General features: G+C 46.0%; 1 protein-coding gene across 1 annotated transcript in view; it reads right to left on the bottom strand.

The window, feature by feature from the left end:
• Positions 1-27,353, bottom strand: part of RTRAF (RNA transcription, translation and transport factor) — a 558,130-nt gene that overhangs the window by 333,440 nt on the left and 197,337 nt on the right. Inside the window, exon 3 of the mRNA XM_044074328.1 lies at positions 954-1,053. Within this exon, the coding sequence (XP_043930263.1) occupies positions 954-1,053 (100 nt within the window). The remainder of the gene's footprint in view (positions 1-953; positions 1,054-27,353) is intronic.

Here is a 27,353-nt window from a genome sequence, read left to right as displayed (position 1 = left end):
CTCCAGAAAGGATGTCACCTTCACTTCTGAGCCCCTCCTCTGCACACCACAGAAACACCTCTGTCACAGTGTTCTTCCCAGCCTCAACCTGTCTTAAAAAGACAAAGCCTACTAATTTCAGCATGCTAAAACAATTTAGCAGCTCAGCCAAAAGCAGACAATCTTACCTGGAGGCAAGAGTTAGCATTTCCATTTCCTTCCCATCAGAAGTACATATATGCAACACCAGTTGAAGCTACGCCTGCTTCCATGCACAGGGCACTAATGACATTTGGTCCTCCACTTTGTACTGTGGTGACAAAGAGCGAGTACTCATCCACCATTACCAATCAAACCCTTCCTCTCCATAATAGAAAGAAGCAAAAACTTCACTCCTCTCTCCAAAAGAATATGCAATGCTACAGCAAGAAAACCACACATACACTTAACGTCTCTCCGACAGAAATGTCAGTGACTAATATTTAACAGAAATCTTTCTAATACTACACAGAGATGGAGAGTTCAGCATACTGGTCTTATAAAATTAAAAGGTAATTTTCAAACCCTTTATTAACAAAGTTTATAAAACCTTACAATAGCTAGGACTGACAGAAATGTTTAAAATAGCACAAAGTAAAATCTGAAGCAGGAAACAAAGCTAATTTCAATCACTACATCATTTTAATAAAATCTGCAGTACAGCAAGCTAGGAAAAAGACAAGCAATTACACAGTTTACTAAATACTTTGTCAAAATATTAGGGACTAAAGCACTAACATTGTGCAAGATGCTATGACTAGTTCTGATGAAGATAAATAGTAATGTACCTTGAAATGTTTTGGGATGTCCATATGGTGTATACAAGGTCAAGAAAACACAATTGTTACAGCTTAATCATCACTTTAAAAGCAAATGGCTTTCACACCTTATTATATAGATGCTTATACATCACACATAAAATGAATATTCCTTACCATTGTCACCATATTCAAGCCTTACAGCCAATCCAAGTAACCAGTCTATAGCTTCTTGACGCTGATTTGCTTTAAATGGGCAAGTGACATCAGCAAGATACTAGAGAAAGAAAAACGGTAACATATTCACTAAACTACTTCTTACAAGCAATTACAAACAAAAACTTAAGCATTACAAAAAGTCAGAATACATCAATTACCAAACGTATGTCTCAAGTAGAGCAACTCTGGACATTTTCAGATGAAAAGCAAACAAAAAAATTTAGTACCCTTAACACAAACAACCATACATTGACGTCGTAACGCAAACTACCATACATTGACATCGTAACGCAAACTACCATACATTGACGTCAGAACGCAAACTGCCATACATTGACGTCGGAACGCAAACTACCATACATTGACGTCGGAACACAAACTACCATACATTGACGTCGGAAAACAAACTACCATACATTGACATCGGAACACAAACTACCATACATTGACATCGGAACACAAACTACCACACATTGATGTCGGAACACAAAAGTACAGTTTTGTACCTACCATAAATGTAGATGTTCGAGTGGTTATGCTGCTGCAGTCATCACACTTGGGTTATCCTGCTGTCAGGCGGTCCCGCAGTCGGCCTTAATTCCTAAGCCTTGGTCTGGCGTCTGTTGTCGTCGCTTCTTCCCTGACGTCAGTGCGGCAGGGGTATAAAAGAGGCAGCCGACGCCATTTTCTTCAGTTTTTCTTGCCCCAGATGTCAGGTGCCCCAAACTAAGAAGGCAAAATAAGAAGCTTGCAAAACATACCTTGGTGCAAAACAATGGTACTAGTTGTAAGCAAATACACCATATAGACATGCATCCCAAAGGTTGAAGTACATGGAGGAATAGGAAAAGCCTTGTTAGGTAGAGGGGATGGAGGGAGGGTAACCTGGACTGCAGCAGCATAACCACTCTAACATCTGCATTTATGGTAGGTACAAAACTGTACTATGTTCATCGAGCTATGCTGCTGCAGTCATCACACTTGGGTAGAGTCCCAAAGCTATGGTTGGGTGGTAGGTGCTAAACTGGGTTAGGTGCAGCTAAGATGCCCTGCAGAACTGCAGTGGCAAACCCAGCTCTGGTTTTTGAGTATAGAGGAAGAGGAAGGTGGTAATGCTTGGTGAAGGTGTGCACTGAACTCCAGGTAGCTGCCTCCAGAATGTCCTTTGTTGGGACTCCTCAGAGGAAGGCTGCTAAGGTGGCTGTAGCCCTGGTAGAGTGAGACCTAATACTAGCAGGCACTGTTTTCCCGTGGTGTCAGTAGCAAAAGCGGATGCAATGTGCTATCTATTTGGAGATGGTTTGTTTTGAAATAGCCTTTCCTTCTGAGCCTGGTGCATAAGATACAAGGAGTTGGTCAGATTTTCTGAAGGCCTTTGTCTTGTCCAAATCGTAACGCAACTGTCTGTGAATGTCCAAAGAGTGAAGGAGTCTCCTTTATTCTGTGGGTTTGGATAAAAGGTGGGCAAGTGTATGGTCTGACAGAGCCACACTGGATACTACCTTTGGCATGAAGGAAGGGTTGGCGCATAAAGATACTCTGTCCTAATGGAAAATGATGAAAAGTTCCACTGCCGTAAGTGCCTGCAGTTCTGAGACTCTGCGTGCTGAGGTGATAGCCAGCAGCAGGGCGGTCTTCCATGACAAGTATTGAAGCTCTGCTGAAAAGACTGGTTCGAAAGGAGGAAGTGTTAACTTTTCCAGAACAAAATTTAGATCCCAAGTTGGAGTTGGTGGTTTTCTGGGGGGTCTTATATTTTTTGCCCCTCTGAGAAACTGCCTTAGCAAAGGATGAGAGAAAATGGGAGGCACCGTATCATACTGAACTGAAATGGCTGAAGCATGGATCTTTATGGATGAGAAAGAAAGGCCTTTGTGTAGCATCTCAGTTAGATATTGGAGTATGTGTGGAATATTTGGGATGCCAGGATTTAGGCTTCTGGCCTGGCTCCATACACAAAATCTTTTCCATTTGTCTGAGTAAGTTTTTCTGGTGCTGGGCCTCCTGGCCTCCAAAATGACATTCTGGACGTCCTTTGAGAGAAGTGTTGTTTGATAATTTAAGGTATTTTCCATGCAGCTAGATTTAAGGTCCTTAGTTGACTGTGAAGTATCTGAGAGTTTTGTTGGGTTAACAGTAGAGGGAATTGAGGTAAGATCCATGGAGGGCTGCGAGTCAAGTTTCGTAGTAGTGGGTACCAGTGCTGACGTGGCCAGTCCGGAGCAATGAGGATCATCTGTGGTCTCTCTGATCTGGCTTTCAGTAATACCTGGGTCAGTAGAGGCAGAGGTGGGAAGGCGTAGACTGACAATGCTGTCCAACTGAACGATAAGGCATCCACTTTCCAGGCCAGGGGATAAGTCCTTGTGCAAAATTTTTGTAGCTGGCAATTGTTGGTTGAGGCAAACAGGTCTATGTCTGGTGGTCCCCACCTTTGAGTCATCATTGAGAATACTTGTGGGTGTAGTCTCCACTCGTGAGGGTCTGTCAAATTTCTGCTTAATTTGTCTGCCAAAATGTTTTCTTTTCCTGGCAGGAATTGTGTTTGCAGATGTACTTGGTAAGTTAATGCTGTGTTCCACAAGTCCATTGCCTGTCTGCATAGTGGGTAGGAGTGCGTTCCTCCTTGTTTATGTACCACATAACTGTGGTGTTGTCCGTCCTTATTAGAAGTTGTCCTGGATGCAAGAGGTCCTTGAAGGCTGTTAGTGCATTTTTTTACAGCTAGCATCTCTTTTTGATTGATGTGTAGTTGCCTTTGGTTTGCAGACCATTTGCCCTGTATGCATTGTCCTGCCATGTGTGCACCCCAGGCGTAGTCTGATGAATCTGTTGTCAAGGTTTGGTTTGCTGGAGGTGAGACAAAAGGAAAGCCCTTGTTTGCTTGGCATGCTTGAGCCCACCACAGAAACTCTTTTTGAAGGCAGGGAATGAGAGTTATACTTGCTTCGAGGCTGTGTCTGTGTTGGGACCATACACTTTTTAGGTACCATTGTAGTTTTCTCATATGCAGCTTTGCATATGCAATTAGTTGAATGCAGGATGCCATGTACCCCAATGCCTACAGGAATTTCCTTGCAGTGAGCTGGGTAGAGGTTGCCATCTTTTTGAAGTACTGAGCCAGTTGTTTTTGCTTGTCTGGCGTGAGGTAAGCCATCTGGGCCGTTGTATTCAAGCTGGCACCCAGGAAAATTATTTCTTGTGAGGGTATTAGTTTAGACTTCTTTTTGTTTACTGTGTACCCTAGGCAACTTAGCAACTTTGTTACAAATGCCAGATGCTGTAGTAGGATGTCTTTGCTGTCCGCTTGGATCAGGCAATCGTCCAGATATGGATAAATTTGTATTCCTCGCTGTCTGCAGTATGCAATTACTGATGCCAGGCATTTCGTGAATACTCTGGGCGCAGTAGATAAGCCAAAGGGCAATGCAGAGAATTGATAATGCGTTGTGCCTGCCAAAAATCTGAGGTATCTTCTGCAATCTTGTCTGATAGGGACATGCAGGTATGCCTCTTGGAGGTCCAACGTTACCAGCCAAGACTCCTTGCCCAGCAAGGGAAGAAGCTGCTGTAGTGTGAGCATTTTGAATTTGGGAATGTCCAGGTACGTGTTTAGAATTGAAAGGTCTAAGATGGGTCTCCAGGCTTTGTCCTTTCTTGGTACTAGAAACAGTCTTGAGTAAAATCCTTGACCTTGCTCTTTTGCAGGTACCTTTTGAATTGCTTTCATGTTCATGAGAGCTGAAATTTGCTTTTGTGCCTCTGCCCATTGGTTTGTTGGCAGATTTGGCATGCCTCTTATCCGTGGTAAAATGTGAAAATGAAATCTGTAGCATCGGGTAATAATATCCAGAACCCATTTGTCCTTTGTTATGATGTGCCAAAAAGAGCCAGTTTTCCTCCTAGAGGTGCTGCCCGGGCAATTTTGCTTGGCAGGCGAAGAGGAAAGTCATTGAGTTTGTTTCCTGAAGGGTTGACATCTATCATCTCCCCCTCTGAGTTGTTGTTTGCCATTGTCTAGGCCTGAAGGTACCTTGTGCCTGGCCTCTGCCCCTAGGGCGTCTGTACCTGCCCCTTTGGGGTCTGTCTGAAGCAGGAAAGGACCAGTTTTTTGATGGCCAGTTTCTGCTGAAGCAAGGAGGGTTGTACCTGTAAAAAATCTTTAACTGTTTGCATTGATTTTGCCTTTTCTTCCATCTTCTTTAAAACTTCCTCTGCTTTGACACCAAATAACGCATCCTTTTGCAGTGGAGCATCCAGTAACTTTGCTTTGACATGTTCTGGTAAGGTCTGCTCTTTTAGCCAAGCATGTCTACGTATTACAGACCCTGTGACTGCTGCTCTACATGAGGCCTCCAAAGAATCAAAACCACACTGCAAGGTATGTTATCCCACTTGTTCTGCTGCATGCAACAAATCTTGCATCCTTTTGAAATCTACTTGATCTGTTTGAGGGATCATTTTCTGTTTTAACTGAGTAAGCAAGTACTGCTGGTATTTAATCATGTGGAATTGGCAGTTTAATGCCCTCATGGCCAAAGTGGCAGAGGTATACACTTTTTTCCCACATCTTTCTAATGCCCTGGAATCTCTTTCCGCAGGTAGTGGATTCTTAACAGTAGAGGCCTTAACCCCTTTGGGACCTTGGGAAATGGTTTCTGGGTCTGCAGCAGGGCTTTTATATAAAAACTTGAGAGTCAGGGACTCGATAGTACCTGTCTGGTTTAGGTGGTGCTGGAAGTAAGGAATCTGGATTTAGAGTGGATTCAGTGTAGACATCATCCAGAATGTCTAAAACAGGAGGAATAGCTAGGGGTCTATGCTGAGGTAGAAGAAGAAACTCACGGAGTCTTTTCTTGGAGTCAGAGTAATCTTGTCCTTCCCAGTGGAAATGCTCTCTCATGGTGTGCAGGGTTTCCCCAAAAAACAGAAGTCTTCGGGGGGGGGGGGGATAGAGGGAATAGACTCCTCAGCATCTGAGTCTTCATAGAGAGGGAAGGTGCAATCCTGTTCCTCAGAGTCTGCTGAGGAAATGGATTCCTGGTCAGGAGGAGGTAAATCTTCCTCCAGTCTAGGCCTTTTGTCTGGAGGGGGCTGGGAACCTCTGATAAGGGTAATCAGGTCCTCCGCCATTTTGAGCATCTGTTTTTTAGGCATAGGGGCCTGTGTGGGAGTCTGTGGGCCCGGTTTCTTAACCTTTAGAAGCTTAGCGTATGACTTAATGGAGAGAGTCATCGGTTTAAAGACGCCTTCTGAAACCGAAGGCCTGTCCATAGTCTCAAGGAATACAATAAGAATGAAAATCCTTATGAGGTATTTGCTTCCCACAAGAAATACAATTATTAACTTTGTCTGACATCGGTCTGAGGCAAGAAAAGTTTCCCCAACGGGGTACTTAGCTTTATAAAAGACTTCGGCTGAAATTCTGTTCGAAAATCTCAGGAGCTGGCCGACCGGCACTTGCAAACTGCTTCTGCTTCGGGCACCGCGCGGCAAGAAAGACTGGAGAAAATGGCGTCGGCTGCCTCTTTTATACCCCTGCCGCACTGACGTCAGGGAAGAAGCGACGACAACCGACACCGGACCAAGGCTTTGGAATTCAGGCCGACTGCGGGACCGCCTGATGGCAGGATAACCCAAGTGTGATGACAGCAGCAGCATAGCACGATGAACATCTACCACACACTGACGTCGGAGCACAAACTACCACACACTGACGTCGGAGCACAAACTACCACACACTGACGTCGGAGCACAAACTACCACACACTGGCGCCGGGCACAAACTACCACACACACTGACGTCGGAGCACAAACTACCACACACTGACGTCGGAGCACAAACTACCACACACTGACGTCGGAGCACAAACTACCACACACTGACGTCGGAGCACAAACTACCACACACTGACGCCGGAGCACAAACTACCACACACTGACGGCGGAGCACAAACTACCACACACTGACGTCGGAGCACAAACTACCACACACTGACGTCGGAGCACAAACTACCACACACTGACGTCGGAGCACAAACTACCACACACTGACGTCGGAGCACAAACTACCACACACTGACGTCGGAGCACAAACTACCACACACTGACGTCGGAGCACAAACTACCACACACTGACGTCGGAGCACAAACTACCACACACTGACGTCGGAGCACAAACTACCACACACTGACGTCGGAGCACAAACTACCACACACTGACGTCGGAGCACAAACTACCACACACTGACGTCGGAGCACAAACTACCATACACTGACGTCTGAGCACAAACTACCATACATTGACGTCGTAACACAAACTACCATATATTGACGTCGTAACACAAACTACCATATAATGACGTCATAACACAAAAAGTACAGTGGTGTACACTTACCATAAATGTAGATGTTAGAGTGTATTCACTGTTGCAGTCATTACATTTGGGTAATCTGCTGGCAGGTTGCCCTCAGTCGGCCTGATTAACAAAGTCTGAGAAAGGCTGCAGAAGTAGATGCAGCCCTGGTGGAATGAGATCTGATCCCCTGGGGGATAGGTTTTCCATGGGGCTTATAGCAGAAGTGAATGCAGTGGCTTATCTATTTAGAAATGGTTTGTTTTGAAATGAACTTCCCCTCTGCCCCTGCAGCAAATGCCACCAGCAGTTCAGATTTCCTTTGAGGTTTAGTCCTGTCCAAGTAGAATCTAAGTTGTCTGTGCACATCCATTGATTGCAGAATCTGCTCCCCCTTGTTCTGTGGATTGGGAAAGAAAGTTGGCAAATGAATGGACTGATTAAGAGCCACAATGGATACCACCTTGGGCATGAAGGATGGATTGGTCCTGAGTGACACCCTGTCCGCATGAAAGATGATGAAAGGCTCCACTGCCATAAAGCCTGTAAATTCAGATATCCTTCTAGCTGAAGTGATTGCTAAAAGGAAGGCTGTTTTCCAAGAAAGAAATTTTACGTCTGCAGTAGCAGCTAGATCGAGAGGAGGCAGAGTGAGTTTCTCCAATACAAAGTTAAGGTCCCAGGCAGGTGTTGGAGCTCTCCTGGGTGGTGTCAAGTTTTTGGCCCCTCTGAGGTACTGCCTGAGCAGAGGATGAGAGAAGAGGGGAGGTTCTGTGTTATAATGAGCTGAAATGGCTGAGGCATGGATTTTAATGGAGGAAAAAGACAGGCCCTTGTGAAGCATCTCAGTTAAGTATTGCAAAATCCGAAGTAAATTGGGCGCTGCTGTGCTCATCCCTTGAGACGGATTCCAGGCACAGAATCTTTTCCAATTGTCAGCATAAGATTTTCTAGTACTAGGTCTTCTCGCCTCCAAGATGATATCCATCACAGGTTTGCTGAAGGATGCTTAGGATGAATTTAAGTGATTAGCCAAGCTGCAAGTTTCAATGTTGGGAGCTGAGGGTGCAGAATTTGGTTCTCCTGCTGAGACCGTAAGGAAGGTGTCCGAGGCAGGTGCCATGGAGAAATTTGTGACGCATTGCACATGAGTGGGTACCAGTGCTGGCGTGTCCAGTCTGGAACAATCAAAATCATTCTTGGTTTGTCCTGTTTGACTTTTAGCAAAACTATGAAGAGCAGGGGCAGACGAGGAAAGGCATAGACTGATAGGTTTTTCCAGCTGAAGGATAGAGCATCCCCTTTCCAGGCTTTTTTGTGAGGAGTTCTTGTGCAAAATTTGTCCAACTGTTAGTTCTGGGGGTAAGCAAACAGATCTATGTCTGGGCTCCCCCATTTGCTTGTCAACATACTGAAAGTCCGTGGTTCCAGTTTCCGTTCGTGTGGGTCCATGAGATTTCTGCTTAGTTCGTATGCCAGTATATTCAGTTTTCCTGACAGGAATTAAGTTTGTAGTTGCACCTGGTAGCTCAAGGCCATGTTCCACAATGTCACGGCTGATCTGCAGAGGGGGTAGGAAAGTGTACCCCCTGCTTGTTTATGTACCACATAACAGTGTGGTAGTGTCCGTCTTTACCATTAGTTGTCCTGGATGAATGCAAGTCCTTGAAGGCTGTCAGAGCTTTCTGTACAGCTAACATTTCTTTTTGCAGGTGCATTTTATTTGGGCTCCATTTGCCCCGAATGCACTTCCCTGCAAGATGAGCCTCCCCATGCATAGTCTGAAGTGTCTGTAGTTAGGGTATGGGTGGCAGGGGGTAGTGTGAATGGCAGTCCCTTGTTTTGGTGGCAGGCCTCTGCCCACCACAGGAACTCTAGGCGTAAGCAAGGTAAGATAGGAATCATTGTTTCCAGGTTGTGACAATGCTGACTCCATAAACTTTTTTAAGTATCACCGAAGTTTCCTCATAAGCAGTCTTGCATATGGAATTAGAAGAATGCAGGAGGCCATGAACCCAAAGGCTTGCAGTATTTGTCTTGCAGATAGCAGGGTTTTTGTGGCCACCTGTTTGAAGTAAGTTACCAAATGAATTTGCTTTTCTGGCGTGAGGAAAGCCATCTGGGCAGTTGTATTCAAGCTTGCACCCAGGAATGTAATCTGTTGAGAGGGTACCAGTTGTGATTTCTTTTCGTTTATGGTGTACCCTAGACAAGTTAGAACCCTTTTTACAAACGCCAGATGTTTTATAAGTATGGCCTGGTTTTCTGCCTGAATTAGACAATCATCCAGGTATGGATATATTTGAATATTTCTTTGCCTGCAAAATGCAACTACTGGAGCCAGGCACTTTGAATACCCTGGGCACAGTAGACAGGCCTAAGGGCAGTGCAGAGAACTGATAACGCAAGTAGCCTACTTTGAAGTGTAGGTATCTTCTGTAAGATTCCCTGATTGGGATATGCAGTTAAGTTAAATCTAGAGTTGCCACCCAGGCATCCTTGCCTAGCATAGGAAGTAACTGGTGAAGAGTCAGCATCTTGAATTTTGGAATGTCCAGAAAGATGTTTTGAGTAGACTGGTCCAGAATTGGACGCCATGATTGGTCTTTATTAGGTACCAGGAAAAGTCTGGAATAGAACCCTTGTCCCTCTTCCTCTTCTGGTACTGGCTGAATAGCCCCCATGTTTAAGAGGGAAAGTACTGCTTTCTGAGCCTCTGCCCACCGATTTGGGGGCAGGTCTAGCCACCTGTTTGGTGTTGGCAACGTGTGGAAATGAAATATGTATCCCTGGGACACTATTTAAAACCCATTTGCCCTGGGTTATGAGTTCCCAGTTTTTTGCATGAAGAGCAATCCTTCCCCCAAAGGGGCGGCTGAAAGGTAAATGCTTGGTAATTTTAAAGGAAAGTCATTGAGACTGTTTATTACCGGGAGTGTCTTGTTATTTCCAGATTTGGAAGTGGACGCACCCCATTGCTTAGTTCTGAGAGTCCCTTGGGACGGATACCTGGTGCTTTTGGTGTGTCTGGAAGGAGCTGGAAAGAACCAGTTCTTAGTAGGCCAGTGTCTACTAAATCTTGGAGGTTGCACTTGTAAGAAATCTTTCACAGTTTGCATAGGTTTAGCTTTATCTTCCATCTTTTTTTAGAACTTCTTCAGCCTTACTGCCAAACAGGCGGTCCTGATTTAAAGGAGCATCCAACAATGTTGCTTTAACATGATCAGGCAGAGATTGCTTCTTAAGCCAAGCATGCCTTCTAAGCACAGACCCAGTAACAGCAGCCCTGCAAGAGGCCTCTAAAGAATCAAAACCACATTGCAAAGTATGTTTTCCAACTTGTTCAGCTGAATGCAATAAATCCTGTAAATCTTTATATTTTCCACACAGTCAGAAATAATAATTTTCTGTTTAAGCAGTCCCATGATATGCTGTTAAAATTTTAGCATATGAAATTGGCAGTTTAAAGCCCTGATTGCCAAGGTTGCAGAAGTATAAACCTTTTTACCCCATATATCCAGCACCCTGGAGTCTCTATCAGAAGGGGTAGAATTTCTAGCAGTAGAAGCCTTAATGCCCTTGGGCCCCTGAGAAATGGTTTCTGTGTCCACTACAGGATTTTTGAAAAGGAACTTGTGGGAGTCAGGAACCCTGTAGTATCTGTCAGGTTTACTAGGAGCCAGAGGCAGGGAATCAGGGGCCATACTGGATTCCGAAAACATAATCAACAATGTAGGTATAGCCAAAGGCCTATGCTGAGGTAGAAGGAAATCCCTAAGCCTCTTTTTAGATTCAGAAAATTACTGACTTTCCCAGTGGAAATGCTCCCTTAAGGTATGTAAAGTTTCCCCAAAAGAAAAGTCCTCGGGGGGGGGGGGGGGCAGAGGGAATGGAATCCTCTGCATCATAATCCTCATAAGTAGGTATGGACAAATCCAGGTCATTAGAAGAGTCAGAAGAAACAGAGCCCTGATCAGAAGATTCATAGTCAAGCTCAGCCCTAGGCCTCTGGGGGGGGCGGGTGACTACCCCTGATTAGAGTAATTAGATCTTCAGCCATTTTGATCATTTGTTGTTTACATGTGGCCTGGGCGTCAGTTTTTTAGACTTGGATCGAGATTTAAGCCTTACTATTGAAGGTGGAATCAGTTTAATATGCAAGTCTATAGGCCTGAATATACCCTCGGAAGCCGGTGCCTGCACAGCAGCACCAGACCCATCCAAGGTAGAGACATCCGCGGGTTCCATAGGTGAAGCATCTCGCGGCATTACCAGACTCCGAATGGGTCTCAGTAGAGGCCTGCAAATCAGAAGTAGCAGGTATCAGGGGCTGTGAAAAGTGCTTCACTGAGTACAGGTGAACTGGCGACTGGCTTAGGAGAGGTGTAGTCGGCAGTTTTGGACCTTGACAGCCTGTCTCTGTCTTTTTCTTCTTTTTGGAAGTGCAGTAAATAATCAATATAAACAGTAATTCAAGCTGAAAGTGCAGAAAATTACCAACCTACACAGAAAACAATCAGCAAACACTTAAAATAGGCAGAAATACAGAATTCAAGGGTTTAAAATGCAGTAGCAAAAACCAGTACTCTAAAAATGATGCATTCTCTCACCAGAAGCAAGACAGTAGTATTAACTCAGATGTTTAGGAGTTCAGTACACTTGATATCATCCTCTCCTAGTTAGGCACAGCAGAAAGCCAAGCTATACAAATACCGTGAAGGGGTTCCCAACAAAACTGCAGCCAGACTACTCAGTGAAGTCCCTTACACACTGCCCTATCAGACCACCAGGAAACAATGGCCCCTGCTCCTCTCCAGCAGCAACACAGTATTGTCTTTTTCTGAAACACTAAGACACAGGGAAACATATGTTCATTTTCCATTTACATACATTTTTTCTATCAGTCCAACATTTGATTTCCTGCTTTCCATTAACTCTCACTGCTCCTCCTTAACATTATTCCACATGTATTGTTCCCACAATTTCCATTTATTTCTATGTAATTTGTTCTTTCCCTTTTTCAATTATTTCATCTTTCTTACAATATTCAGATTTAACAAATAATGCAAACACTTAGAAATTCAGAAGGATAAAGATGCAAAACTTTTAGTTATGTACTTACCATAACTTTATATGTTTGGGATCCATCTCGCCTTCATTCTGTACTGATGGGTTCGGAGCCGATCCTCGGCTCCGACTCAGCACGCTATACTATAGAGCGAAGTCTCTTATTGGCTGAGCTATTCTACATCCCAGGATGCACCACCACTGCTTCCCCAGATCTTGTTTGTCCGCACACATGCACACACACATAGACTGTTGATATAATATTGCCAGGTGTTTCAAGATGAAACGGCTAAACTTGAACCGTCCGGTCTCTTCTGATCTCCAAGGCAGGGGGAAGGAGGGTGGGTTATTAGGAATGTAGGCGAGATGGATCCCAAACATCTAAAGTTATGGTAAGTACATAACTAAAACATGTTATGTGATCCTATCTCGCCTACATTCTGTACTGATGGGACAGCGTCCCTAGCACCTGATTCCTGGGTGGCTCACTGGAAAACACTCCTGAGAACTGTGGAACCGAAGGAAGCTCGCCCCCGAGATGCCACGTCCAATTTGTAATGAGAAATGAAGGTGTGAGGAGAAGACCAGGTAGCCGCAGCACAAATGTCACTAATGGCAAGCTTAGAATGAAAGGCTGTCGAAGTAGCCATAGCCCTTGTAGAACGAGATTTCACTGTGGTTGTAAGCTCTTTATTAGAAAGGAAGTATGACTGATACAGTCTCTGATCCACTTGGCAATAGTGACCTTCGTGACGGCTTTGCCCAATTTATTGTCCGAAAAGGACACAAACAACTGATCTGTTTTTCGTGTTTGATGCGTCCTATCTAAATAGAAACGCAATTGCCTGTGAACATCCAATGTATGGAAGATGTATTCCGCTCTGTTTGAGTACTTTGGGAAGAAAACTGGAAGTTCCAATGACTGTTGCAGACAAAAACTAGAACAAACCTTAGGAACAAAGGATGGATTAGGCCTGAGGGATACTCTATCCTTGTGAAAACCAGGCAGTGGTTTGACACATAGGGCTTGAAGTTCCGAAACTCTTCTGGCTGATGTAATTGCCACCAAAAAAGCAGTTTTCCAAGAAAGAAATTTCAAGTCACAAGTTGCTGCCGGTTCGAAGGGGGAAGAGGTCAAAGCACCTAATACCAAATTAAGATCCCACGGAGGAGCGGGATGAGAAATCGGAGGTCGTAGCAGCCCAGCACCTTTCATGAAGGCTTTACACAACTTGTTGCTCATCAAAGGTGGGTCTATAGTTTCATGAAAATTGGAAATAGCTGCCAATTGAACCTTGATGGTAGAGACCGAAGAACCTTGATTGAATAGAGAAGCTAAAAACTTCAGAACCTCTGACACCGGGGCAGTAATGGGATCTAATCCCTGGAGTTGGGCCCAAATAGCGAATCTCTTCCATTTGCTGTTATACATTTTTTTAGTAGAAGTCTTGTGGGCCGAGGACAAGATATGTATGACTTCCGGGTCCAAAGCATGGTTCCTGACTATGGTCGGAAGAGGAGGAGCCAAGCTGTTAACCTCAACGAGTGAAGGGACTGATGGTGTTGTCCCGACTGGTGGATCAAGAGGTCTGGAACCTGGTTCAGGAACCATGGACCGTCCAGTGCATATTTCCGAAGAAAGGGCAACCAGACTTGACGAGGCCAGTATGGGGCAACTAAAATCATCTTGCTCTGCAAGTGAATCGCCTTCTGGATCACCCTGGGAAGAAGGGGAACCGGTGGAAAGGCGTACAGCAGGCCGGTGGGCCAAGCTTGGACTAGGGCGTCCTTGGGACTCTCCCCCGGAACTGGGGTGAGAGAGAAGAACTGTTGGCATTTCGTGTTGAGGGGAGTTGCAAAAAGATCGCAACAAGGAGTACCCCATCTTCTGAAAATCTGAGTAGCCACTCTGTCGTTCAGAGACCACTCGTGAGGGGAGAGAATAGTTCTGCTCAGTCTGTCGGCTATCACATTGGATCTCCCCGGAATGTGTGATGCTACCAGAAAACGTTTGGTTGCAATCGTCCAATCCCATACTTTCATGGCCTCTCTGCAAAGGGGGTAGGACCTGGTCCCTCCCTGCTTGTTCAGGTACCAGACTACTGACATGTTGTCGGACTGAACGGCAATAATGCCCTGGGGGAGGTAACTGTGTAGTGCTTGTAGCTATAGAAGCACCGCCCTTCATTTCCAGTTTATTGATGTGGAGGAGACTCTCGTCGGAGTGCCACTTGCCTTGGAATGACCTGCCCAGGTAATGTCCCCCCCACCCTGTCTGGGAGGCGTCCATAGTCAATGTGGCCACTGGAGGAGGTGGAACGAAGGGTCGCCCCCTGATCCAGGTTGGAGGAAAGAAGCCACCAATGAAGGTCCTGTTTGCATGTCTCCGTGATCAGAATGAGGTGACTGAGGGGGAGATCCTGATAAGACCAGTGGACTGACAGGAGCCACTGGAGAATCCTCATATGTAATCTTGCCAAGGGGACTAGGAGGACGGTGGCCGACATGGAACCTAACAGTTGTAGGACCATCCTGGCTGGGGCTCGGCGTTTGAGGATCAAGGCTCGAACTTGAGACTGTAATATTTCTATCCTCTCTGTAGGAAGATAGACCCGCATTTGTCTTGAATCTATCTCTACTCCGATAAACCGTATGCGCTGAGATGGCAGCAACACAGACTTTGCCCAATTGAAGGTGATTCCTAGGGAGTTGCCTAGAGATATAGTGGCTGCTAGGTTCTGTAAGAGTAGACGCCTGGAGGTGGCAGTTAGGAGCCAGTCGTCTAGATATGGAAACACCTGGAATCCTAGACTTCTCAGGTGAGCAGTCACCACCGCCAAACATTTGGTGAACACCCTGGGGGCTGTGGTGAGACCAAAGGGCAGTGCACGGAACTGGAAATGACTGTCTCCCAGGCTGAAGCGCAAATGTCTCCTGGACGCCTGATCTATCAGGATGTGATAATAGGGGTCCTTGAGATCTATGGAGCACATCCAAACACCTTTCTCCAGCAGCGGGAGAATGGATTGCAAGGTGACCATCCGGAACTTGGACTTCTTGACTGATCGATTTAGGTTGCTGAGATCCAAAATGGGCCTCAAGTCCCCGGTCTTTTTTGGCACCAAAAAGAATTTTGAGTAAGTCCCTAATCCGGTCTGGTCTACGGGGACCGGTTGGATGACTCCTTTTTGAAGCAGCTTTGAGATTTCGATGGCTGCAAGATCCCGTTGACTGGGTGGTGGGTCCGGGATTTTCCTGGATGGTGGGGGGGGGGGGTTGTGAAAAGGGGATGATGTAACCTCCGGCGATGATTCGGCGCACCCATCGGTCCTGAGTGATATTCTCCCAGGCCTTTAGGTGCCTCGAAAAACAACCCCCGACTGGCTCCGGAGCTGCGCAGTCGGGCAATCCTTCAGGGATGCTGGAAGGTTGAGGAGCCACGAAAGGACTCGCGGTCTCCAGTGTTGCGGGGGCCTCTGCCGCCTCTGGGACGGCGTCTTCCTGAAAAATTTCCCCCTCCTCTGCCTCTAGAAGGGGAATCGTCCTGCTGTGAGGGGTAAGTCTTCTGAGATTTACGGAACCACATTTTCCCCCCTCTTCTAGCCTTGGGATAAGGCCGGAAGGGAGTGGAAAACCGTGCCCCTACAGCAGTCAAAGTCTTACCCTCTTGTTCACAGCGGGTCAAGGTGTCCTTTACCTTGGGTCCAAACAAAGAGGACCCATCAAAGGGAGCGTCGGCAAAGGAAGACTTGAAGGCCTCCGCAAAATGACACAGGCGGAGCCAGGCTTGTCTCCGTAGAGCAACACCTGTACCCGCCTCTCTACTCGCCCCCTCAGCTGCATACGAAATGAGCCTCATGGACGAGTTCGATATCGATGATAGAGTAGCCAACTGAGAGCTAACCGTCTGGGCCAACTGCTCAGGTAGGTTAACAGAGAGGGTATCTGAAAGTTCCTTGACCAGATCCCTCTGAAGTCTGGTGAAGTGAGTCAGATAATTCAGAGACCTTAAAGTAAAGGCTGCTGAAGTAAGGGTGCGCTTCCCGTACCGATCCATGCTCCTGGACTCTTTATTAGGAGGATGGACGGACGTCGAAGCCTCTGCCACATCTTGCTGGGTAGCAGATGCCACCACCAGGGCATCTACGGCCACACCTTTGGAGAAGAAGTCCCTTTCAGGGGGGGCTGACAAAAATTTATTCGGGCGAGCTGGCACCGGTTCGACAGAATCCGGGTGCTCCCACGCCCTTCGAGAGATCAAATCCAGGAGCTCATCGAAGGGCGGAGACACCCAGGAGGCGGAGGGCTGAGCCCCGAAGGCCTTGAGGAATACAGACTCCTCAGCGGAAGGGGGTTTGGACTGCCAGTCGCCTCGTTGCTTCAGGATTTCCAGGATGTCCACAAAGGAGACATCATCCGAGGACGACTTGGGGGACCCCTCCGCATCATCGAGGTCGGTGTCCGAGGTGAGAGACTCATCAGGGGAGTCGACGTGCTTCCTCTTGCACTGTCTCTTCCTTGGAGGTTCCTCTGAAGACACTTCAGAGGGACCCTCAGGAAGGGGGGGAAACCCCAATGGGGATGACCTCAGGCCCCAGGGCTCCGCTGTCTTGAGACAGGGGGACTACAAAGGAACCAGTCTCCGTGCCAAGGGAAGGTGACGATGAAACGGTGGAGGTGGCCAAAGAAGATTTGGCCAAAGCACTCCTCATGGCCCTGAAGGCCGGACCCCCAAAGTCCTGGGAAGGTCCGATCCCCGAGGCCACAACAGTAGACGGCACTCCCGCAGCCGACGAACCGAGAGGGAGGCTCGGAACCGAAAACATCGGTCCCGAAGCATCACCCCCGGGGCCGACCGAGGAGGTCCGTGTACCGAACTCCGACCCGAAGGTCGGGGTTGGAGTAAGGGTCGGAGCCGACCAGACAACCTCCATCGGCTCCACCAGCACCGACTCCAACGGTGCCGTGGCAGTTGGAGGAGGAATCAAGACCACAGGTTGGGCAATCGGCTCCGGAGCCGACTGGGCTGGAGCCGACACTAACTTTTGGAAGACTGGAGACTGAAAAAGCCTTTGAAGTACCCTGTCAATGTCCGAATCCGACATCCTCGAAGACCGAGAAGAGATCGAACGGGTTTGAGTCGACTTCTCCACCGGTTCCAAAGGACTGGGGGACCGGCTCCGAATAGTCTCGATAAATATCGGTGCCGAGGGAGACTCCACAACCACTGCAATTTCCCTCTGTGCCGAAAAGGATTTCGGCGCCGATGGGGAAGAGTCTGATCGGGCAACTCTCATCGGCTCCGAAGACAGTGGAGCCGATGAAGGTGACCCGCCTCTCGAAGCTCTAGCCGTCGGCTCCGAAGCCAGAGGAGTCGAGGCTGGAGGCATCGAGGCAGACCGTTCCGCCCTTGGCTCCGAAGTCCGTGGAGCCAATGGAGAAGCCTGCCGAGATTTCTTTGTGGCCGGTTCAGACGGGCTGGTCGGAGCCGACGATTTCTTTTTCTTCGAAGGAGAAGAGGAAGAAGATAAAGCCTCCTCAAAAGTAGGTTTAATAAGCCCTTTTAAAATCAATTTGTTTTTCCTCTCTTGGAGGACCCGGGAGGAAAAAGCGTGACAAACGCTGCAAGACTCCTGAAGATGTTTAGGGCCTAAACAATATACACATAAAGAGTGATCGTCCGTTATGGACATCTTGTAGCTGCATTTAGAGCACTTCTTGAAACCAGATGGACTGTGCTCTTTCGACATTTTGACTCTCAACAGTACTAAATATAGAAAGAAACTTTCTTCAAAAACTTGTCCAGAAATCAAACAATGTCAAGACCCCTCTAACTGAAAACGGGATACTTTCCCTCAAATGAAAGACAAATTTACCACAAAAACCTAATCAAAAAATCAGCCACACAACAACGACAGCTGTTAAAACAGCTTTTGGGGGTTAATCAAAAATTTCTGACAGAAATTCGTGAAGAAAATAGACACTTAGCTCAGCCAAGTCCGAGACCACGTCTTTGCTGTAAAGCGGCAAACGAGATATGGGGAAGCAGTGGTGGTGCATCCTGGGATGTAGAATAGCTCAGCCAATAAGAGACTTCGCTCTATAGTATAGCGTGCCGAGTCAGAGCCGAGGATCGGCTCCGAACCCATCAGTACAGAATGTAGGCGAGATAGGATCACATAACATCTGCCAGTTAAACAAAACGCAGCACTGACGGCAATAAAAAAAGCACAGTGGAGAAGAAATCAATTTTAGAGGAAAGTACAGTTGTGCAAAAAAGAAGCTATGTCTTATCATAACATTCCATCTGTGTTGTCGATCTTCTCATATCCTTGACAGTGGGTTTGGTTCCCTTGGAAAGTACAGTTTTGTACCTACCATAAATGTAGATGTCCGAGAGGAATGCATCTGCAGTCCTTACAAATGGGTTGTCCTGTCATCAGGCAGCCCTTCGGTCGGCTGGATTCCAAAGTCTGGGTCTGGCTTCGGCTGGTGTCGCACTTCACCCGACGTCATTGCGGCAGTTTTCGGGTATAAAGGCATCAGCCGACGCCATTTTCCTCAGTGTTTCTTGCCCCAGATGCCAGGTGCCCTCTTGGTAGGCTAAATTTGGAAAAATGCCAAAGTTTCCAAATAGTAGAGAGCAAACACACAAAATAAACATGTATGTACATATATACAAACAAATACACCATAATAGATCCCCCCCCCAAGCTAGCTGAAGATTGGTAAGTACCCTAGGAGTACCTCAGAGGGGAAGGAGGGTGGGTAATCCTGACTGCAGATGCATTCCTCTCGGACATCTACATTTATGGTAGGTACAAAACTGTACTATGTCCTTCAAGGATGCATCTGCAGTCCTTACAAATGGGTAGAATACCATAGCTAAACTAGGGGAGGAGGAAATGAGAATAGATTATGGTGTAGTCAGGATCCCTTGCAAAACAGCAGTGGCAAAGCCAGCACGGGATCTAGAGTATAGAGGTAAGTTATAATGCTTGGCAAATGTATGCACGGAGGTCCAAGTAGCAGCCTCTATAATGTCCTTGGTAGCCACTCCTCGTAAGAAAGCTGTGGTAGTGGCTGTGGCCCTTGTGGAGTGAGGCCTGATGTTCTCTGGAGTTTTCTTTCCATGGTAGGAGTAAAAGTCTAATGCAATTTCCTATCCATTTGGAGATTGTCTGTTTAGAAATTGGTTTTCCTTCTTTTCCTGTTGCATAAGCTACCAGAAGCTGGTCAGTTTTTCTATTGTTTTTTGTCCTGTCCATGTAGTAGCGTAATTGCCTGTGTACATCCAAGGTATGTAAGAGCTTTTCTCCCCTGTTCTGTGGATTGGGGTAGAATGTAGGAAGGTGGATAGCCTGATTTAAAGAGACTCTGGATACCACCTTAGGCATAAATGTAGGATTTGTTCTCATGGACACTATCTTGATGGAAGATCAGGAAGGGTTGTACTGCCATTAATGCTTGTAGTTCAGAGACCCTTCTTGCTGAAGTTATTGCCAGCAGGAAGGCAGTCTTCCAGGATAAGTATTGCAAGTCTGCTGTAGCTGCTGGCTCGAAAGGAGGCAGAGTCAGTTTTTCTAGCACAAAGTTAAAGTCCCATGCTGGCAATGGAGTTTTCCTGGGAGGTTTTACATTTTTAATTCCCCTCAGAAACTGTCTGAGCAGAGGATGCGAGAAGACAGGAGGATCCAAGCTGTATTGTGCTGAAATAGCTGATGCATGTATCTTAATGGAGGAATAGGACAGGCCTGTGTGGTAGAGCTCAGCCAAGTACTCCAGGATGTTGGCTATGTTCACCAGTGTTACATCTTGTCCTTTTGCAGCACTCCAGATGAGATATCTTTTCCATTTTGCTGCATAATTCTTTCTTGTTGAAGGTCTACGAGCCTCCAGGATTATGTCCTTAACCCTTTGGGATAAATTTGGGTTAATTTCTGTCATGTAATGTTCCAGGCAGTTAGCTGCAGAGTTTTTAGGCTTGGATGCAGAATGTTGTAGTTGTTCTGTGTCAGCAGTAATGGGATCAGTGGTAGTTTCCATATTTGTTCCCTGGACATGCTCCTCAGTAGTGGGTACCAATGTTGTCTTGGCCAGTCTGGGGCTATCAGAATGATCCTCGGACATTCCTCTTTGATCTTGAGAAGCACCTTGTGCATCAAAGGAAGTGGTGGGAATGCGTATGCTGTCAGGCTTTTCCAACTGAAGGATAGGGAGTCCACCTTCCAAGCAAGTGGGTGGTAAGTCCTTGTGCAGAATTTCTTCAACTGGTGATTGTATGGGGATGCAAACAAGTCTATTTGTGGTAATCCCCATTTTCTTGTGATGGCTTTGAAGATGTCCGGATGCAGCATCCATTCGTGGGCATCTGTTGTAGTTCTGCTTAATATGTCTGCTAGAATGTTTTCCTTCCCTGGTACATAAATTGCCTGTAACTGAAGGTTGTAACCCAGAGCCACATCCCATAGGTCTAGTGCCAGCCGGCATAGGGGGTATGAGTGTGTGCCTCCCTGTTGGTTGATGTACCACATAACTGTGGTGTTGTCTGTCCTTAACAGCTGGCCTTCGTGGAGAAGAGGTCTGAATGCCTGGATTGCCAATTTTACTGCCATCATTTCTTTTAGGTTTATGTGCAGATGTAGTTGGTCTTGAGTCCATAGGCCTTGAATGCACTTGTCCATCATGTGTGCCCCCCAACCGAGGTCCGAGGCATCTGTCGTGATAGTTTGTCTTGGATGACTTTTGCTGAAGGGCAGTCCTGTGTTTGATTGACAGGCCTGAGCCCACCATAAGAACTCTTGCTTCAGGCATGGGATCATTGGAATTTTGGTTTCCAGGCTGTGCTTGTGCTGAGACCACAAATTCTTTAGGTACCACTGTAGCTTTCTCATATGAAGCCTGGCATGAGGGACCAGAATTATGCAGGATGCCATGAAGCCTAGAGCTTGTAACACTTTTCTTGCAGTTAGATGGCTCTGCTTTGTTAATGCCAAGAAGTAGAGAGGAAGTTGTTCTTTCTTTTCTGCAGTTAGAAATGTCATTTGTTTTGATGTGTCCAGTTCTGCACCCAGGAAGGTTATTATTTGGGATGGAATCAGCCTTGACTTTTTTGTATTGACTGTGTATCCCAGGGCTTGTAGCAGATAGATGACTCTTTGTAAGTCTTCTGTTAATTTGTTTTGTTGTCCGCTTGTATCAGGCAGTCGTCCAGGTAGGGATAGATTTGAATTCCCTGAAGTCTGCAATGAGCGATTACTGATGCCAGGCATTTCGTGAACACTCTGGGCGCAGTAGATAAGCCAAAGGGCAATGCTGAGAATTGATAATGCTCTGATCCTGCAAGAAATCTGAGGTATCTTCTGCAAATTGGTCTTATGGGGACGTGCAGGTATGCCTCCTTGAGATCTAGAGTTACCAGCCAAGACTCCTTGCCCAGCATGGGAAGAAGTTGCTGTAGAGTCAGCATTTTGAATTTTGGGACAATGAGGAATGTGTTTAGAGCGGACAGATCTAGAATAGGCCTCCATTTGTTTTCTTTTCTTGGTACCAGGAAGAGCCTGGAGTAAAACCCCTTCCCTTGCTCCATAGATGGTACCTTTTCCACAGCTCTCATTCTTAATAATTGAGATATTTGTTTTAGAGCTTCTGCCCTTTGAGTAGGTGGTAGGTTTGGCATTCCTCTCTTTCCTGGTAGAGTATGGAAATGGAACCTGTAACCTTGGTCTATAGTTTGCAAAATCCATTTTCTCTTGTAATGCAGTGCCAGTTTCTTGAAAATAAGGTTAGCTTTCCGCCTAAGGGTGCTTCTAGTTGTTCCCTGGTAGGCGGTGCCACCGCCAAGTCACTGTGATTGAGTTGTTGTAGTGGTGGTGGCTGTGTCCGTGCCTCGCTGGTTGTTACCCTGCCACTGGCGACCCCTGTAGGCACCTCTGGATTGGTTTCTGCCTCTAGAGCCTATTCCTGCCTCTTTGTGCCTTAGAGGACTCGGAAAGGACCAATTCTTGGAGGGCCAATTCCTGCTAAACCTTGGAGGTTGAACTTGTAAGAAATCTTTTACTGTTTGCACAGATTTTGCTTTCTCTTCCATCTTTTTCAGAACCTGCTGTGCGGGGGCACCAAATAAATTGACCTTGTCCATAGGTGCATCCAAAAGCTTAGATTTGATATGGTCTGGTAATGCCTGTTCTTTCAACCATGCATGCCTCCTGATAACTGTGCCTGTCATGGCTGATCTAAAGGAAGCCTCCAGTGCATCATAGCCACATTTTAAAGAATGGTTACTAACCTGCTGAATGTTATGTAACATTTCTTGAACATACTTTTTATCTAAAGATTCTTCAGAGGATAGCTTTTTAGTAAACTGGTCAAGCATAAACTCTTGATATTGAATCATATGAAATTGGCAGTTCAAAGCTCTAGCTGACAAAGTAGCAGAGGTGTAAACTTTTTTACCCCATCTCTCTAAGGACCTGGAATCCCTTTCAGAGGGAGGGGTTTTAGAAGAAGTAGCTGCTACAGCTTTAGGGCCCTGGGAGATAGTCTCTGGATCTGCAAAAGGGGCCTTATATAAGTGGTGATGAGTGTCCGGGACCCTGTAGTACCTATCTGGTTTAGCAGGAGCCGGAGGTAAAGTATCAGGAGAAGTGCAAGCATCATTAAATGCATCATCAACAACATATAGAACTGGAGGAATAGCTAAAGGCCTATGCTGTGGTAAGTGTAGAAAGGTCCTAAGCCTTTTTCTTGAGTCTGAGAAATCTTGGCCCTGCCACTGGAATTGTTCCCTCATAGCATGCAAGGTTTCCCCAAAGGAAAATTCCTCAGGAGGAGAGGCTGAAGGGATGGACTCCTCAGCATCGAGTCTTCGTAAGGAGAATAAGAAGCCTCAGGAGGATCTGAATGTTCTGAATCATCAGAAGAATCATCTGTGGCTACTGGCTCAGGGGGCTCTGCTCTAGGCCTCTTTTCTGGAGGAGGGAGAGAGGCCCTGTCTGGATGAGGCTGGAATCCACGGATTAAAGTGATGAGATCCTGTGCCAAAGAAAGCATATGGGAGCTGGTGCTGGGCCTGTGAGAGGGGGGCTTGGCAGGCACTGGTTTGGAAGTTTTGGCTGCTTTAGCCCTGGCAAAGGCCTTAATAGACATAGCTGGAGGAGGCCTAGCAGCTCCACGTGCAGGAGTAGAAATATCTAGTGGGATGGTGTCTGATAAATCCTGTGAAATCTCAACAGAAGGCTGGATTTCAGAAGCCGTTTCTACCAGAATAGAAGAGGCCTCGGTAGAAGGCAAGTTATCAGCTGAAGTAAGAACCGCTTGCTCGGTTTCGGCCGAAACCGAGACACTCGTGGATTGCTTGGCCGTGGTTTCAGCCGAAACCGCGGACCGCGAGTGTCGGTCCTTTTCTTTGCGTTTTTAGTTATTTGCGTAGTCCGAGGATCCGACGGCATAATGTAGGCAAAATCGGAGCCAAAAATCTGTTCAGCAAAGTCCGAGCGACGTCTCAGCGTCCGCCGGTTAAAAGAAGCACAGGCTAGACAAGCTGCTACGTCGTGGTCTGGGCCTAAACAATGTATGCAATAGGAGTGGAAATCCTTATGAGGTATTTGTTTCCCACAAGATAAACAGTTATTAACTTTCTCTGACATCGGCTGAGGCAAGAAAAAGTCCCCAACGGGGTACTTAGCTTTATAGGAGTCTTCGAAGTAGTATTCGGTAGTAGTAATCTCTGGATCTGACCGACCGGCACTTGAACAGCTTCTGCTTCGGGCGCCACGCGGCAAGAAAGACTGAGGAAAATTGCGTTGGCTGATGCCTTTATACCCGAAAACTGCCGCAATGACGTCGGGTGAAGTGCAACACCAGCCGAAGCCAGACCCAGACTTTGGAATCCGGCCGACCGAAGGGCTGCCTGATGACAGGACAACCCATTTGTAAGGACTGCAGATGCATCCTTGAAGGACATCAGACTCTACCATTATTCCAGCTCATGCATACCAAAAAAACTCTCAAGCTCAGCTCTACCCAAAATACTCCTCAGCAAATTACCTCAGCTCGAATTTGCATTAAACTGTGACAGACAAGTACCACAACAAAGAGAGAGGAATGAGACTTACCTGAATCCAGAAAGGAGGACCTCCGTCATTGAAGGATCCGATCCACCCTAAGAAGCCACAGAATGGGGGAAAGAGGGCAGGTACAATGGATATAAAAAAAGGGTACACACCCCCTGTTAAAATGCAAGGTTTTTGGGATATACCAAGTGAGACCACAATAAATCATTTCAAACCTTTTCCCACCTATAATGTGACCTATAACCTGTACAAATTTAATTGAAAAACAAATCTGTTAGGGGAAAAAATAAGATAAAACACACAAACTCTGGTTACATAAGTGTGCACACCCTTAAATACTTTGTTGAAGCACCTTTTGATTTAAATTACAACATTCAGTCTTCTTGGGTACACACCTGCCATCAACTAGAGAGACTCTGATCAACCCCAAATAATGCAAAAGCCATGGTTTGAAGATGGCTTACAAAGTATCAAAGGGATCTCATTGTTGAAAGGTATCAATCAGGAAAAGGGTACAAAAAACTCCACAGCATTGGATATACCATGGAACAGTGAAGACTCATCAAAAAGTGGAGAAAATATGGGACAACAGTGAAGTTGCAAAGAACTGGACGTCCCTCCAAAATTGATGAAAAGACTAGACAAAACTGGTCAGGAAGGTTGCCTACACTGAAGGAGCTACAGGAATTTCTGGCAACTACTGGCTGTGTACTACATATGACACAATCTCCCTTATTCTTCATATGTCTGGGCTATGGGGTAGAGGTGCAAGATGGAAGTAGTTTCTTACACAGAAAAACATCCAGGCCCGGTTAAAATTTGCAAAACAATACCAAAAGCATGTGGAAAATGTGTTATGGTCTGATGAGACCAAGGTTGAACTTTTTGACCACAATTCCAAAAGGTACATTTGGCGCATAAAACACTTCACATCCCCAAAAGAACACCATCCCCATGGTGAAGCATGGTGGTGACAGTATAATGCTTTGGGGCTGCTTTTCTTCAGCTGGAACTGGGACTATAGTCAAGGTGGAGGAGATCATGAACAGTTCCAAATGCCAGTGACTTTTGGCCCAAAACCTACAGCTTTCTGAAGATGAAAGTATTTCACCTTTCAACACAATGACCTGCAGCATACATCCAAATCAACAAAAGAATGGCTTCACCAGGAGACAAAGTTTTGGAATGGCCCAGCCAGAGCCCAGACCTAAATCCAATAGAAAATCTGTGGGGTGACCTGAAGAGGGCGGTGCACAAAACATTGCCAAGTCAAGATGTGCCCAAGCTGATAAGACTCCTACCAAAGAAGACTGAATGTTGTAATTAAATCAGAAGGTGCTTCAACAAAGAATTAGTGTAAGGGTGTGCACACTTATGCAACCAGCTTATTGTACGTATTTCGTTATATTTTACCCCTAAAAGATTTGTTTTTCAATTGAATTATACAGGTTATAAGTCACATTAAAGGTGAGGAAGTTTTGAAATTATTTATTGTGGTCTCATTTTATACATCACAAAAAACTAGCATTTTAACAGGGGTGTGTAAACTTTTTATAACCACTGTAGATGCACTCGAATGGTAGACACTGAGGCTCCTGATTCGAAAAGTGAAGTCAAGAAGTCTAGAACCCTATTGAATGGGGCTAAATATGGATCAGTATCAGATTTAGATATCCACACCAAAAATTTGTGCCATTTGCTGAGGTACAATTTTCTAGTGGAGGGTTTGTGAGTAGCCAAAACATTTCTTTGTGCTGCTGAACTGACAGAGAGACGGAGAGAAATGCCCGGCAATCATGAGAATTGGAAAAGCCATGCTGTAAGCTTGAGGTTCTGCAGATTTGGGTGAACCAATCTGTCCCAGTTGGACAACAGGTCTGGAGTTGGATCCAGGGTTAAGGGTTTCCAAACTAGTGGAGGCCAAAGAAATGGAAAACAGATTTGTCGAGGTCAAAGTACAGTTGTGTACACCTACATAAATGTAGATGCATTCATTTCTGCTGTAAGCCTCATGGAAAACCTATCCCGCAGGGCATCAGACCCCATTCAACCAGGGCTGCATCTACCTTCATAGCCTTTCTCATGGGCGTTCCTACCAGAGACATCCTAGAAGCTGCTACCTGGAGTGCTGTACATACTTTCACCAGGCATGCATGATCATTTGCCAATTTTCTCCAAATCCAGAGCTGGCTTTGCCACTGCAGTCTTGCAAGGTCTTACAGCTGGTCCTAATTCTATTTAAACCCCTCCTCCCAACCTTAGCTTTGGGAATCTACCCAAATGTAATGACTGCAACAGTGAGACATGAAGAACATACTGTTAGAGTGTATTCACTGTTGCAGTTATGTGGTTAGCCTCCCCCTCCAGCCCTCTTTCTTCTTTTGGCTATACCTCTACTTTCCCTTACTATGCTCAAAAAGCTTTTTGGTGTATTTGCTTTTTTGTTTGAGGTATATCCTTGTAATTATAGATTTAATTGCTTCCCATTTGGGGGGGGGGCACCTGACATCTGGGGCAAGAAAACCTGATGTAATGGCGTCGGCTGCATGTTTTATACCCCTGACTACCTGACATCATGGAAGAAGAGACAGCATCCGACGCAGGACCCAAGACTTGGTTAATCAGGCTGACTGAGAGCTACTGCAAGCAGATACACAAATGTAATGACTGCAACAGTGAAACACTAAGAACATAGGGGTAATGAGGATTACCTTGTTTTTTTCTACCTGCTGGCTTTCTTTAGAAATATGGATGCAAAAGGGATTGGGGGGAATGGATAAAGTAGACGGGGGGGGGGGGATCCTGGAGAAAGTACAGTTGTGTAGACTTACCATAAACGTAGATGTTGTGTATTCACTGTT

Source organism: Protopterus annectens, chromosome 6.part0 (genome assembly GCF_019279795.1).
Source record: "Protopterus annectens isolate FY-2018-M chromosome 6.part0, PAN1.0, whole genome shotgun sequence".
In the NCBI taxonomy this organism is placed as follows: Eukaryota; Metazoa; Chordata; order Ceratodontiformes; family Protopteridae; genus Protopterus; species Protopterus annectens.
The sequence above is the reverse complement of the archived record's forward strand: the minus strand, read 5'-3'. Positions and strand labels throughout refer to the sequence as shown.